The sequence below is a fragment of the Hypanus sabinus genome, chromosome 8 (genome assembly GCF_030144855.1).
Source record: "Hypanus sabinus isolate sHypSab1 chromosome 8, sHypSab1.hap1, whole genome shotgun sequence".
Lineage (NCBI taxonomy): Eukaryota > Metazoa > Chordata > Chondrichthyes > Myliobatiformes > Dasyatidae > Hypanus > Hypanus sabinus.
Window position 1 is genome coordinate 134,884,581 of NC_082713.1, and position 12,976 is coordinate 134,897,556.

The 12,976-nt window shown below is 44.4% G+C and overlaps 2 protein-coding genes across 2 annotated transcripts in view; one reads left to right on the plus strand and one right to left on the minus strand.

Annotated features, from left to right (window-relative positions):
• The window catches only part of LOC132398446 (ADP-ribosylation factor-like protein 8B-A), a 122,789-nt gene that overhangs the window by 76,407 nt on the left and 33,406 nt on the right, over positions 1-12,976 (minus strand). The window contains exon 2 of the mRNA XM_059977897.1: positions 10,641-10,721. Within this exon, the coding sequence (XP_059833880.1) occupies positions 10,641-10,721 (81 nt within the window). The remainder of the gene's footprint in view (positions 1-10,640; positions 10,722-12,976) is intronic.
• Positions 349-3,365, plus strand: LOC132397807 (uncharacterized). The gene is made up of 2 exons (XM_059976560.1): positions 349-1,362; positions 2,662-3,365. Exons 1-2 carry the CDS (start codon positions 914-916, stop codon positions 3,158-3,160), a joined length of 948 nt encoding a protein of 315 aa, XP_059832543.1. The 5' UTR covers positions 349-913; the 3' UTR covers positions 3,161-3,365.

The following is a 12,976-nucleotide window of genomic DNA, read 5'->3' on the forward strand; positions in this document are numbered from 1 at the left end:
GGTGAAACGTGGGGGCCGCCATCTTGCATGCCGGGATGTGGGCGGCCATCTTTGTCGACGTCAGCACGCCCCGCCCCCGATCCTCGGATGCTGACCGGGTACCCCGGATGTGAGCGGCCATCTTTGCTGACATCTTTGTCAGCACGCCCCGCCCCCGACCCTCTGATGCTGACCGGGTACCCCGACGGCGATCCAACTCTGGCCACTGTGACTCTCGACCAAAGCGCCCCACACCAGCTTGCAAGGTCCATGATGGACATCCAGGTGGAGGGGCATTGGACTGGATGCCTGTTTGACACGGGCAGCACTGGGAGTTTTATTCACCCGGACACAGTGCAACGCTGCGGACTTGCAACGCGGCCGGTCAGTCGGAGGTTCCATTTGGCCTCTGGGTCGCAGTCCGCAGACATCCGGGCGGGTTGTGTAGCGACTTTGGTGGTGCAAGGCACAGTATATCGGGACTTTGAACTGCTGGTCATGCCTAATCTGTGTGCACCTGTGCTATTGGGGCTGGACTTCCAGAGCCATCTCGAAAGTGTGACTATGGTATACGACGGGCCCCTCCCACCACTCACTGTCAAGAATCCTCAGTTTTGTGGGACTTCTTCACATACCCCGCTACTGACCACACACACACACACACGGACACACACATCCCATCCAGAACCAGGCCAACAGCTGCGCTACCGACACTTGCAGCCTCTCCACTCTCAAGATCCCTCCCCCACCGCTGTTCGCCAACCTGACCCCCGACTGTAAACCTGTGGCAACCAAAAGCAGGAGGTACAGCGCGGGGGACCGGGCCTTCATTCAGTCGGAGGTGCAGCGGCTGCTCAGGGAGGGGATCATTGAGCCGAGCACAAGCCCTTGGAGGGCCCAGGTGGTTGTTGTTCGGACTGGGCAGAAAAATAGGATGGTGGTGGACTATAGTCAAACCATCAATAGGTTTACGCAGCTTGACGCATACCCCCTACCCCGCATCGCGGATATGGTCAACCAGATTGCTCAGTATAAGGTGTACTCGACAATAGATCTGAAATCCGCTTATCACCAGCTCCCCATCTGCCCAGAGGACCGCCCCTACACCGCCTTCGAGGCGGGCGGCCGGCTCTATCACTTCCTGCGCGTCCCTTTCGGTGTCACGAATGGTGTCTCTGTCTTCCAGAGGGAAATGGACCGGATGGTGGACCAGTACCAACTGCAGGCCACATTTCCCTATCTGGATAACATCACCATCTGTGGTCATGACAGGCCAGATCACGACGCCAACCTCCAACGGTTTCTCCAAGTGGCCGCAGCTCTGAACCTTACTTATAACAGGGACAAGTGTGTTTTTGGTACCACCCGCCTTGCTATACTTGGGTATGTCGTGGAAAACGGGGTTATTGGGCCTGATCCCGAACGTATGCGCCCCCTGTTAGAGCTCCCTCTTCCCACCACTCTCAAGGCCCTCAGACGGTGCCTGGGGTTTTTTTCCTATTACGCCCAATGGGTCCCCCATTACGCAGACAAGGCTCGCCCCCTGGTCAAGTCTACCTCGTTTCCCCTCTCTGCTGAGGCCTGCGCGGCCTTCAACTGCATTAAAGCGGACATTGCCAAAGCTACGATGCATGCAGTGGACGAGACCGCTCCCTTCCAAGTGGAGTGTGATGCCTCCGATTTCGCTCTGGCTGCTACCCTTAATCAGGAAGGCAGACCAGTAGCATTCTTTTCTCGCACCCTCCAAGGCTCTGAAATTCGGCACTCCGCGGTGGAGAAAGAAGCCCAGGCCATAGTGGAGGCTGTTAGGCACTGGAGGCACTATCTTGCTGGCAAAAGATTCACTGTGCTGACCGACCAGCACTCGGTTGCGTTCCTGTTCAGCAACCAACAGCGGGGCAAGATCAAAAATGATAAGATTTTGCGGTGGAGGATAGAACTCTCCACCTACACCTATGATATCCTGTACCGGCCTGGCAGACTCAATGAGCCCCCTGATGCCCTATCCCGGGGAACATGTGCTAGCACACAGCTCGACCAGCTGTACGCCCTTCATGCACAACTTTGCCATCCGGGGGTCACCCGATTTTACCATTTTGTGAAAGCTCGGAACCTGCCGTACTCCCTGGAGGACATCAGGACGATGACCAGGGACTGCCAAATTTGTGCCGAGTGCAAACCGCACTTCTACTGTCCTGACACGGCACAACTTGTCAAGGCCACCCGCCCTTTTGAACGCCTGAGTGTTGACTTTAAGGGCCCCCTTCCCTCTATTTTCTCAGTGTTATTGACGAGTTCTCACGGTTCCCCTTTGCCATCCCCTGCCCCGACACCACTGCCACGTCCGTCATAAAAGCCCTGCGCCAGCTCTTCACTCTGTTCGGGTATCCCTGCTATATCCACAGTGATAGAGGGTCCTCCTTTATGAGTGAAGAGCTGCGCCAGTACTTGCTAGCTAGGGGCATTGCTACCAGTCGGACCACGAGTTATAATCCCCGGGGTAATGGCCAGGTAGAGCGGGAGAATGCCACAGTGTGGAAGGCCACACTTTTAGCCCTCAAGTCCAAAGGGTTGCCGGTCTCTCGATGGCAGGAGGTCCTCCCTGAGGCACTGCACTCTATCCGCTCTGTTATGTACGTCCACCAATGCCACCCCTCACGAACGCCTATTCTCTTTTCCCAGGAAGTCTGTCACTGGGACCACCCTACCAGTTTGGCTGACGTCCCCGGGGCCAGTGCTGCTCCGGAAACATGTGAGGAGCAATAAATACTCCCCGCTGGTGGAGAGGGTTCACCTTCTCCATGCGAACCCCCAGTATGCTTACGTGGTCTTACCTGATGGGCGGGAGGACACGGTCTCCATCCGCGACCTGGCACCCGCAGGTGCAGCAGACCACTACCCTGAAGGCTCTCCGGTAACTGTGAACCCTGCACCAGAGGTGACACCGTACTCACCAGGCCCTACACAGACTCCTCACGACACTTGTATACCGGGCGTTTCGTACGCATTTATACCAGGCGCCTCGCACATGCATGAGGGATCACCGGCGCCTAGTGGGCAAGAACACGCGCAACCCCCGTCCCCTGTGCAATCGCCAATGTTGCCGGCACCTATGCGGTCACAGCCGGTGCTACGTAGATCGCAGCGACAGATTCGACCGCCTGATCGGCTTGACTTGTAAGAACCTTCGCTACATGAGGACTTTTTCAAACGAAGGGGGGGTGAATGTGGTGAACTATGTGCCTGTCGGGACACGCCCCTGCTGACTGCTCCTGTGGCTCCTCCCACAGGCCCCTGTATAAAGGAGACCTGCGGCCTGAAGATCGGCCTCAGTCTCCAGGACCTTGTATGATAGACACTCACTCCTGGTTCCTTCTTCCAGTCAATAAAAGCCGATATCTCGCCTACGTCTCAGTGTGAGTTATTGATGGTGCATCAGATAGGCTGAAGGGAAATGGGCTAGTGGGAAGGTGGAGAATTATGGGAATAAAAGAGAAAGAAAGGTGGGGGAGATTATAGTGAGGGGGGGAAAAGAGAGACAAAGAGAACCAGATTAAAATCATAGATAGGGATGGGGTAAGGGGGGCAGGAGTATCAACGGAGGTCTGTAAGTTGATCTCCGTTGATACCCCTGCTCCCCCCCTTACCTCATCACTATCTATAATTTTAGTCTGGTTCTCTTTCTCTCTCTTCCCCCCCCCCCTCACTATAATCTCCCCTCAGCCCTACCTTTCTTTCTCTTTTATTTCCCATAATTTTCCACCTTCCCCCTAGCCCATTTCCCTTCAGCCTATCACTTCCCAGCTCTCTACTTCATCCCTCCCCCGACTTGTTATCCCCCCTCGACCATCCCATGTTACTTGAGTCCTGATGAAGGGTTGCGGCCCGAAACGTCGTCACTACCTCTTCTCATAGATGCTGTCTGGCCTGCTGAGTTCTGCCAGCACTTCGTGTTTTTATTTATTTCCAGCATCTGCAGATTCACTCGTGTTGCCAGCAACATTAGTACTTGTTTCTCATTGGCTATTCCACTTGCTTTAAAATAGTGTTCAATTGATTCAGTATGCAAAATCCAGTTACCTGTTGTAGAATCAACCATGCCAATCTTTCCAATATAGCCAGCCATTTCTGCTCCATTTTTATGATTTTTATCACACAGTACTCACTATTTATGAAACCCGGGAATTCCTGTACTTTCTGCCTTTTTCTTTTAAAAAAAAAGAACTTAATTATGCCTTCACTTCTGAAGAACATGTGCTGCATTGTTTTTTTTAAAACTCAAATAAGTAGTTGCACTTCCACAGATAGGTAGTTGTCTCGGGTTAGTTGTAAAAATACTCCTCTCCACTATTATGTTTGTACTTCCAAAACATTAAACTAACTAATAGGACAAGACAGGGGTCTGAAATATGAGTCAAACTTAGTTCATGTTTACTTCAAGTGACGCGCGTATGTATCACATGGTAGCGTCATGACATATGCAATTCATATATTTTTACATATAACCTGTAGTGAATTACTTAAACAAAGAATGCATGATCAACAACATTTGAGTAATCAACAAGATTACTCAAATATTATGATAGCTTAAATACATATCAAGTACCAAGAAGGGCTCCACCATTCTGAGATAATGGCAAAGTTGTACAATAGTTTGGCTTTAAACCCATTGTAAACTATTACTGAGACATTTTTAAAGAGAGGTTGCAGATGACGGAGCAGGACATCACTAATACTCAGGATAGGGAAGAGCATGATGCTATTAAGGGACAATTAAAACCCTTTGCATCATTTTAGAAGCATGTAACTGGGGATAGGAAGAAAAACTCAAGATTGGCCTTGAGAATCTGAAGCCATTGAGTTAATTTAAGAAATGCTGCAAAATATAATGGCTAAATAAAGCAATTCAATTTGCTTTTACAGCAATTTTTAGAACTTAGCGTTGAAAGATGAGCACCCTCCTCAATTCATTTAAATTTATTTTTTCATTATGTCATATCAACCATTCTGTTGATGTGCATTCTTACAAAGCTGTTCTGTTTTCAGATTTTTCTCAAATTACAGGTGAACTAATCTCTCTGAAACAGAAGTGTCCTTCAACTGTGCAGTCATCCAACAATTACACTTGGCTTTGTAAAACATATGTGTCCACAAACAGTTAAAATCACATCATAACTCGTTAAACCTCATTGTCTTATTAAATACACATCACTGATACCACAGGCAATTGCACCAGCAGCATTCACACAGACACAGGCTTCTTCCCGGTTCAGTGCACCTGAGTTTTATGTAAACAAAATATTCTGTGTCATTACACAATCAATTGCCAGCTCTTCAAGGGGATACAAATTAAAGTACATAATAAAAATATATTCTAAAAAAAAACAAAGCAAAGAAGAAAGCCGCATACAGCTTCAAAACTCAGAGGATTACAACGAACACAGCATGAAAGAGGAGAAGCCAAGAGGACATATTGAGGAAGGATAAAGCTATAAATTCATACATCAGGGGGTTGTTAAAGGATGTGACTTCAGAAAAGGATTTGCACAGCAAAGAAATTAGAAATTTAGGTAAATTCTCACAATCAAGTTTCCAAAGCTGTTATGCAAAACACACAAAATAAGATACAAAGCAGGGAACTCAAGTTATATTAATGACATGCAGTTCTCTGGCACCAGCCCTCTCAGGTGACATTTCCCTCTCCCACCAATGGCATATCAATCACACAGGTTAGTTGCATGGCAATGGCAGAGCATGGATGTGCCTTCTATGCTCATTTTGACCATCAAAACATGGAACAGGGCTTCCACGACATAAAAAAAAGACTGGGAATGCCTGACATGGAGGAACCATCGTGAACTCCAACATCCCCCAATGATCCTATGATTTCAGTCACTGAAGCAGATGTGCGAGCAGCCTTCAGAGGGGGTGAACCCACAAGAAACACTTGACCCAGATGGGGTACCTTGCCAAGTACTAAAGACCTGTGCTGGTCAACTGGTTAGTGGGTTGACTGAGATCTTTGACCTCTCGCTTCGGCAGTGTGTGGCACCCTCCTGCTTCAAGCAGGCTTCAGTTACACCGGTGCCTAAGAAGAAGGTGATGATCTGCCTCAATGACTATCACTCAGTTGCACTTACATCCACAGTGATGAATTGTTTTGAGAGGTTAGTGATAAAACATATCAACTCCCTCCTGAGAAACGTCTTAGATCTATCTGTTCCGATTTACCTATAGAAGCCACTGGTCCACAGCAGGTGCTATCTCATTGGCTCTTCACCCAACGCTGGAACATCTGGACAGCAAAGATGCTCTCTACTGACTACAGCTCAGCATTCAATACCATTAGCCCCTCAAAACAAATCAGCAAGTTCCAACACCATGACCTCAATACCTCCTTGTGCAAATGGATCCTGGATTCCCTCCGTTGCAGACCCCAGTCAGTTTGGATTGGCAACAACATCTCCTCCATGATCTCCAACAGCAGAGGTTAACCACAAAGGCTATATACTTAGTCCCCTGCACTACTTGCTTTACACTTATAACTGTGTGGCTAAGCACAGCTCCAATGCTATATTTAAGTTTGATGATAACACCCCTGTCATAGGCCAAATCGAAGGTGGTGATGAATCAGCATACAGGAGGGAGACAGAATTTGACTGAGCGGTGTCATAACAACAACTTCTTACTCAATATCAGCAAGATCAAGGAGCTGATTATCGACTTCAGGAAAAGGAAAGCAGGATATCCATGAGCCACTTCTCATAGGAGGATTAGAGCTGGAGAGGGCGAGTATCTTTGAATTCATAGGTGTTATTATTTCAAAGGACCCAAATTATGAAAAAAAAAGCACAGCAGCACCTCTACTTCCTTAGGAGTTTGTGGAGATTGGGCATTGCATCTAAAACTTTGTGTAACTTCTATAGATGTGCAGTGGAGAGTATATAGCTTGGCATGGAAACACCAATGCCCTTGAACAGCACATCCTACAAAAAGTAGTGGATACTGCCCAGTCTATCACAGGTAAAGCCCTCCCAACCATTGAGTATATCTACATGAAGTGCTGTCGCTGAAAGGCAGCATCCATCATCACCACCCAGTACATGCTCTCTTCCCACTGCTGTCATCAGAAAGAAGATATAAGAGCCTTAGGAGCAGATGCAACCCCTCAATCATCAGGCTCTTGAACCAAAGGGGATAACTTCACTTGCCCTTTCATTAAAATGTTTCCACAACCAACAGACTCACTTTCAAGGACTCTTCTTCTCAGGTTCTTGATACTTATTGCTTATTTATTTCTCCTTCTTTCTACTTGTACAGTTTGTTATCTTCTGCACTCTGGCTGAACACCGTAGTTCAACAGTCTTTCATTGATCTTGTTACGGTTATTATCTATTTCTTGAGTATGTCTACAAGAAGTTGAATCTCAGGGTTTTATATGGTGACCCATGTATATTTTGATAGTAAAATTTACTTTGAACTTTGAATCTTTGGGCAGTGGTTCCATAGATGCCAAACACCAGTCCATCAAAGGACTCATCGCCATGTTGATAGGGTGATGAGTGCAAAGACCATGCCCTTCAGCTTTGTGCCAGGGATGGCTGGTGTATGTAAATAGCCCCACTCATGCTCTGGTATTGAAGACAGATGACTTCATTAATAAGTGGCTTGCTTTAAAAAATACCTTTATCGTTATGTTTTTATTTGTCATCTGATCTTCATTTAAAGTATTTTGATTATTGAAATCTTTTAGGATTGTCAGAAAGCCACCCAATCATTTGACAGGGGTGCCTCAGGTTCCTCAACACCTCATCTCCAACATTAAGCCTTGTACCCTGCATCCAGAGATTGTTATCTTTGTTTTTTTAGGCACCCTCTTCTAGCCAAGAGAAAACACTGTGAATCCAATCTGCCGAACTCCCATCAGAATTTTAACTGTTTCAATGAGATCCCCTCTCATTCTTCTAAGCCCTCGTGAATACAGTCCCAGTCAACCCAATCTTTCCTCACACAGATTATCACCATTCCAGGAAATCAGTACAGTGAAACTTCTATGGCAAGCATATCCTTCCTTAAGTAAGGACATCTTGTATAATTATAGTAATTGCTCCTGTACTCAAAACCTTTTGCAAAGAAAGCCATCATACCAGGTGCCTTCCTCATAGCATATATGTGATTTTCAGTGAATGGTGTACAAAGGTATACAAATCACTTTGTACATCAACATTACCCAATAACATGCCATTTAGTTAATATTCTGATCTCCTGTATATTCCTACTCTAAGCCACACCTACCACATTTACCCACTAACTCAATTTGTCTGTACCCCTTTGCAGCCTTTTTAGTGTCCTCATCAAGATTCACAATCCCACCTAATTTAGAAACAATACAGCTGGACCTTTTCCACTGGGCAGAAGATACAAAAGCCTGAAAGTACGTGCCACCAAGCAAGGACAACTTCTAACCTACTGTTATAAGAATACTAAATCATTCCTTATTATAATAAGATGGACTCTTGACTTCAATCTATCACATTCTGATCTTGCACGTTGTGGTGTACCTGCGCGGCACTTTCTCCATAGCCATTACACTTAATTCTACATTATTATTGTTTTACCTCAATGCACCATGTAATGGATTTATCTGTAGGAACAGTGTGCAAGACTAGCTTTTCACTTATTTAATTTCATATGAAAATAATTAACAAAATCTAATGATGCAAATCATTGATATATACTATGCATAAGTTGGGGCCCAAGCACTGGGCCTAAAGACCAACACACTTGGCATTGCATGCCATCCCTAAAAAGACCCATTTATTCCTAACAACACACACAAACTTCTGGAGGAGCTCTGCACGCCAGGTCAGTCAGCATTTTTTCCTACTGTTTTCTATTTTTCAGCCGACTTTCAATTCATTCTTGTTCAGTAACTCAATTTCCATAATCTTTCATTTTGTGCATTTTCTTATGTGATACTTTACCAAAAAAACTCGGAAAAATGCTAAGTCACCATATACACTAGTTCTTTCTCATTACATCCTCCCAAAAAAAAACTCCAATAGATCTGTGGAACAAATTTCTTTTTCATAAATCCATGTTGACTTTCACTAATCCCATGGCTATTTCTAAAGTATCCTGTCAGCACATCCTTTATAATTGACTTTCCAACTTTCTCTTCTTTTGACATTAAGCCAAATAAATCACAACTGACCCATTCTCGTTCTCCGTTTTTTTAAAAAAAGTAATGGGTTATAGCTGTCGCCCTCCAGATTGCAGCAACAGTCTCATAATTTTTATGACAACTAATTCATCACTATTTCCTCATCTGCTCGTTTAGTATTCTGGGACGTACACAAGACATGCAGACACTTAGACAAGGTCCCATCAGATAAATTATTTCTGTGGCATCACATTCTAGTTATGCCTTCAGGAAATAAGAGAAGGGAGAGCGAGGTGGGGGTGGGGTTGAACCCTGGACAAGAGTACCTTTTGCTGTAAGGTTAACAACTGAAGTGGAATGTGTAGTACTAAATTGATATAAGTGAAGTACTACTAACCAGCATTGCTCTTGGAGAGCAATAGAAATGCCAAGTGATGGCACGGAGGACATTGGAACAATGTCATCCAGCAACACATATTGATCACAACCACAAAAGGAGATTTAAAAATATAGTTTTACTATAAATGTACAATCTTTTTTGTGTGCAGAACAGTATCTCTGAATGCACAATGTATCAAATCTTGAGGTACATTGGTTATAGCAGCAGATACCATGAACATACAGCGGCCTCTTTATTAGGTACAGGAGATACCTATAAAGTGACTAACGAGAGTAATTGTCTTTAACTCATAAAAGTCAGGAATGCAGCCTGCCTCCTTTTCTTCTACAATTTCACAATTACTGGAGAAGGTGAGGCAGGAGTCAGTGGTGAGCATGGAGGGTCAGAGGTAAAAGAGAAGTGGCGGCCATAGAAGAAATGACCCCAGAAAGTAAAGAGGCATCAGTGTGCTAGACACATTATTGCGTGGTGATGAGATGGAGAGGACACCTTATCAAGCTAGAGTGATGGCTTGAAAGAGAAATGGTTGTGATTCAGATATATGGATGGGGCCTGGGATATAGTAAAAAGGCAGATGAATGGGTGGCAGTGAACATCGTGTAACTCAAGGCACACCTACTTGCAAGAAGAGGCGCTGCCTGGTCTTGCCTGCTACAGACCTTTTTAACTAACACCAGAATCTGACTAAAAGAGGCTCTTAGGTAGACTCATGACTATACAGAGAATGGAGGGATTGTATGGAAATGAAAATGGTTTAGTATAATTTGGGATAGTACTCACTCAGACATTATGGGCCGAATGGCCTGCTCCTGCGCTGTATTGCTCAATGTTCCATTCACATTTCTGTTAAGACTCTTGCACATTTCAGATAAGCAAGTAGCACAGAAATACATTCTTTTAAGCAAAAAATATTCTAACCCAAGTTTGCCTGACAAAAGCAAGCATGTTCCACACAAAGGGTGATCTGTTACTGAACCAAGATTAAAAAGGTGTATTGTTCAGCGACACAGGAACAGCATACACCCAAGAGCTTACTAAAATTTTGTTTTGCTGCAGAGCAAAATAAAGAGCATGTGGCAAAGTACTCCATAAACCTACCTTTATGGTGACATTTCCCTTAGTCAACTTCCTCATGTTGAAACCCACTGTCGGAATCATATCTTCAGTGAACTGGCCAGACTGTTCAGAGAAAGAAAATAATTCATATTTTAAAAAAAGAAAACTATCAACAATGTTTAAACATCTTTTGCTCTTTAAAATAATTTTTTACACAAACTTTCATTTTTGTAAAGAAAATGTATAATTTTCTTATTGAAATCTTTCATTTTATAGGGTTATTGATCTTTAGAACAGTTTATCCCAGACGATTGTGGATGCTGAGTCACTAACTATATTTAAAGCATTCTTCAACTGCAGAGAAATCAGTTATAGGACAAAATTGGAGGAAAACTGAGCTGAAACCAAAGATTAAATTACCCATTACCTGACTGAATGGCATCGCATGCTGGTAGGCTGACTGGCTAATTATTCCTTGTGTTCTTACAATTTTATCTCAGTGATACTAAATAAAAGATATCACAATTCAGACATCTAGTTCCAGCATGATGAGGAACTGTATCAGCTGAGCACAGACAAGTGAGAAGGGCTGTTTCACTGATCACTAAATAAAACTAATCCCAGGTAGGCAATCAGTGAAATAAATGTAGCCATGTATATTAAAATCAGCACCATGTAAGTGTCCAGCAGAATTCCTTTCACAAGAGGATTATTAAAATACAGAAGGCAGGAAGTTGAGCTGCTTTCCAAGTTCAAGAATAAATCAAAATCGTGTAAAGACAAGGGGATCAAAGAATACGAGGAGAGGGCAGGGGAAATGGTTGTACATCAATAGATCCACCACAACAGACGAGCACACACCCTGTTGTCCGTTCCTTTGCCAAAATTCCATGGACTCTAGCAAAATAAATCATGACGTTCAGGTTGATCTTAGATCCAATGAAGAATCTGTCATAAATAAACACAAACTGTAGCCGCAAATATTTGGTTTTCCCAATACACAGACCCAAAGTGTATCAATCTAAAACTGCTTTAATTTAGTTAACCTTAGTGGGATTGTGCTATGCAAATGATTGGTGTCTTGACTACGATGGGTGGATTTTATAAAAGGGATCTCTCCAAAATAGCCGACCTCTTGACCATTCCCAAACTAGAACATTTTTTGGGGAGATTACCTTAAAACAATTGGTTACCGCCCCTCTATCTCCTTTTGTGATGCACAATTATTTGTTTGGTAATGTTCTTGTGAAGTTCCTTGAAATGCTCCACAAGTGAGCACCAATGTCTAAGAAAACTCACCTAGAAGCCAAATGACTTTCTGCACTCTACTTCACCGAGTCAACTATACACACTTGAAAAATGCATTGCTGAGACACCAATCGGACACAGGATAGCTTCACTGTTTTGCATCCAGCACCATCCCAGAATCCCAGTCGCTTCCTCCATCGGAAAACATGCATCCCTCGAGAGAATGAGGCAAGAAAACCGACAGAGCTTTATCCTTGCAACACACACAAAATGCTGGTGGAATGCAGCAGGCCAGGCAGCATCTATAGGGACTATAGAGCTGACGTAGGGTCTCAGCCCGAAACGTCGACAGTGCTTCTCCCTATACGGGTGGCAGTGCTCTCCTTCCATAGTTTTCACTGGGTTTCCATGTGCTCCCAAGGAAAGAGAGCTCAAAACATCTTCTAGGATACTCTAGTTCCATTTTCCATTGTTCATTTTATCAAAATGGTTATATAACCATATAACAATTACATCACGGAAACAGGCCATCTCGGCCCTTCTAGTCCGTGCCGACGCTTACACTCACCTAGTCCCACTGGCCCGCACTCAGCCCATAACCCTCCATTCCTTTCCTGTCCATATACCTATCCAATTTTACTTTAAATGACAATACCAAACCTGCCTCTACCACTTCTACTGGAAGCTCATTCCACACAGCTACCACTCTCTGAGTAAAGAAATTCCCCCTTATGTTACCCTTAAACTTTTGCCCCCTAACTCTCAAATCATGTCCTCTTGTTTGAATCTCCCCTATTCTCAATGGAAAAAGCCTATCCACATCAACTCGATCTATCCCCCTCGTTATTTTAAATACCTCTTTCAAGTCCCTCCTCAACCTTCTACGCTCCAAAGAATAAAGACCTAACTTGTTCAGCCTTTCCCTGTTACTTAGGTGCTGAAACCCAGGCAACATTCTGGTAAATCTTCTCTGTACTCTCTCTATTTTGTTGACATCTTTCCTATAATTCGGAGACCAGAACTGTACAGAATACTCCAAATTTGGCCTTACCAATGCCTTGTACATTTTTAACATTACATCCCAACTCCTATATTCAATGCTCTGATTTATGAAGGCCAGCATACCAAAA

Excerpts from the sequence above, each read along its gene's own strand:
- LOC132397807 (XM_059976560.1), top strand. The coding sequence starts at position 914 with ATGGTGGTGGACTATAGTCAAACCATCAATAGGTTTACGCAGCTTGAC. Across the intron at positions 1,363-2,661 it reads ACCCGCCTTGCTATACTTGG|GAAGTCTGTCACTGGGACCA; the intron begins GTATGTCGTGGA and ends CTCTTTTCCCAG.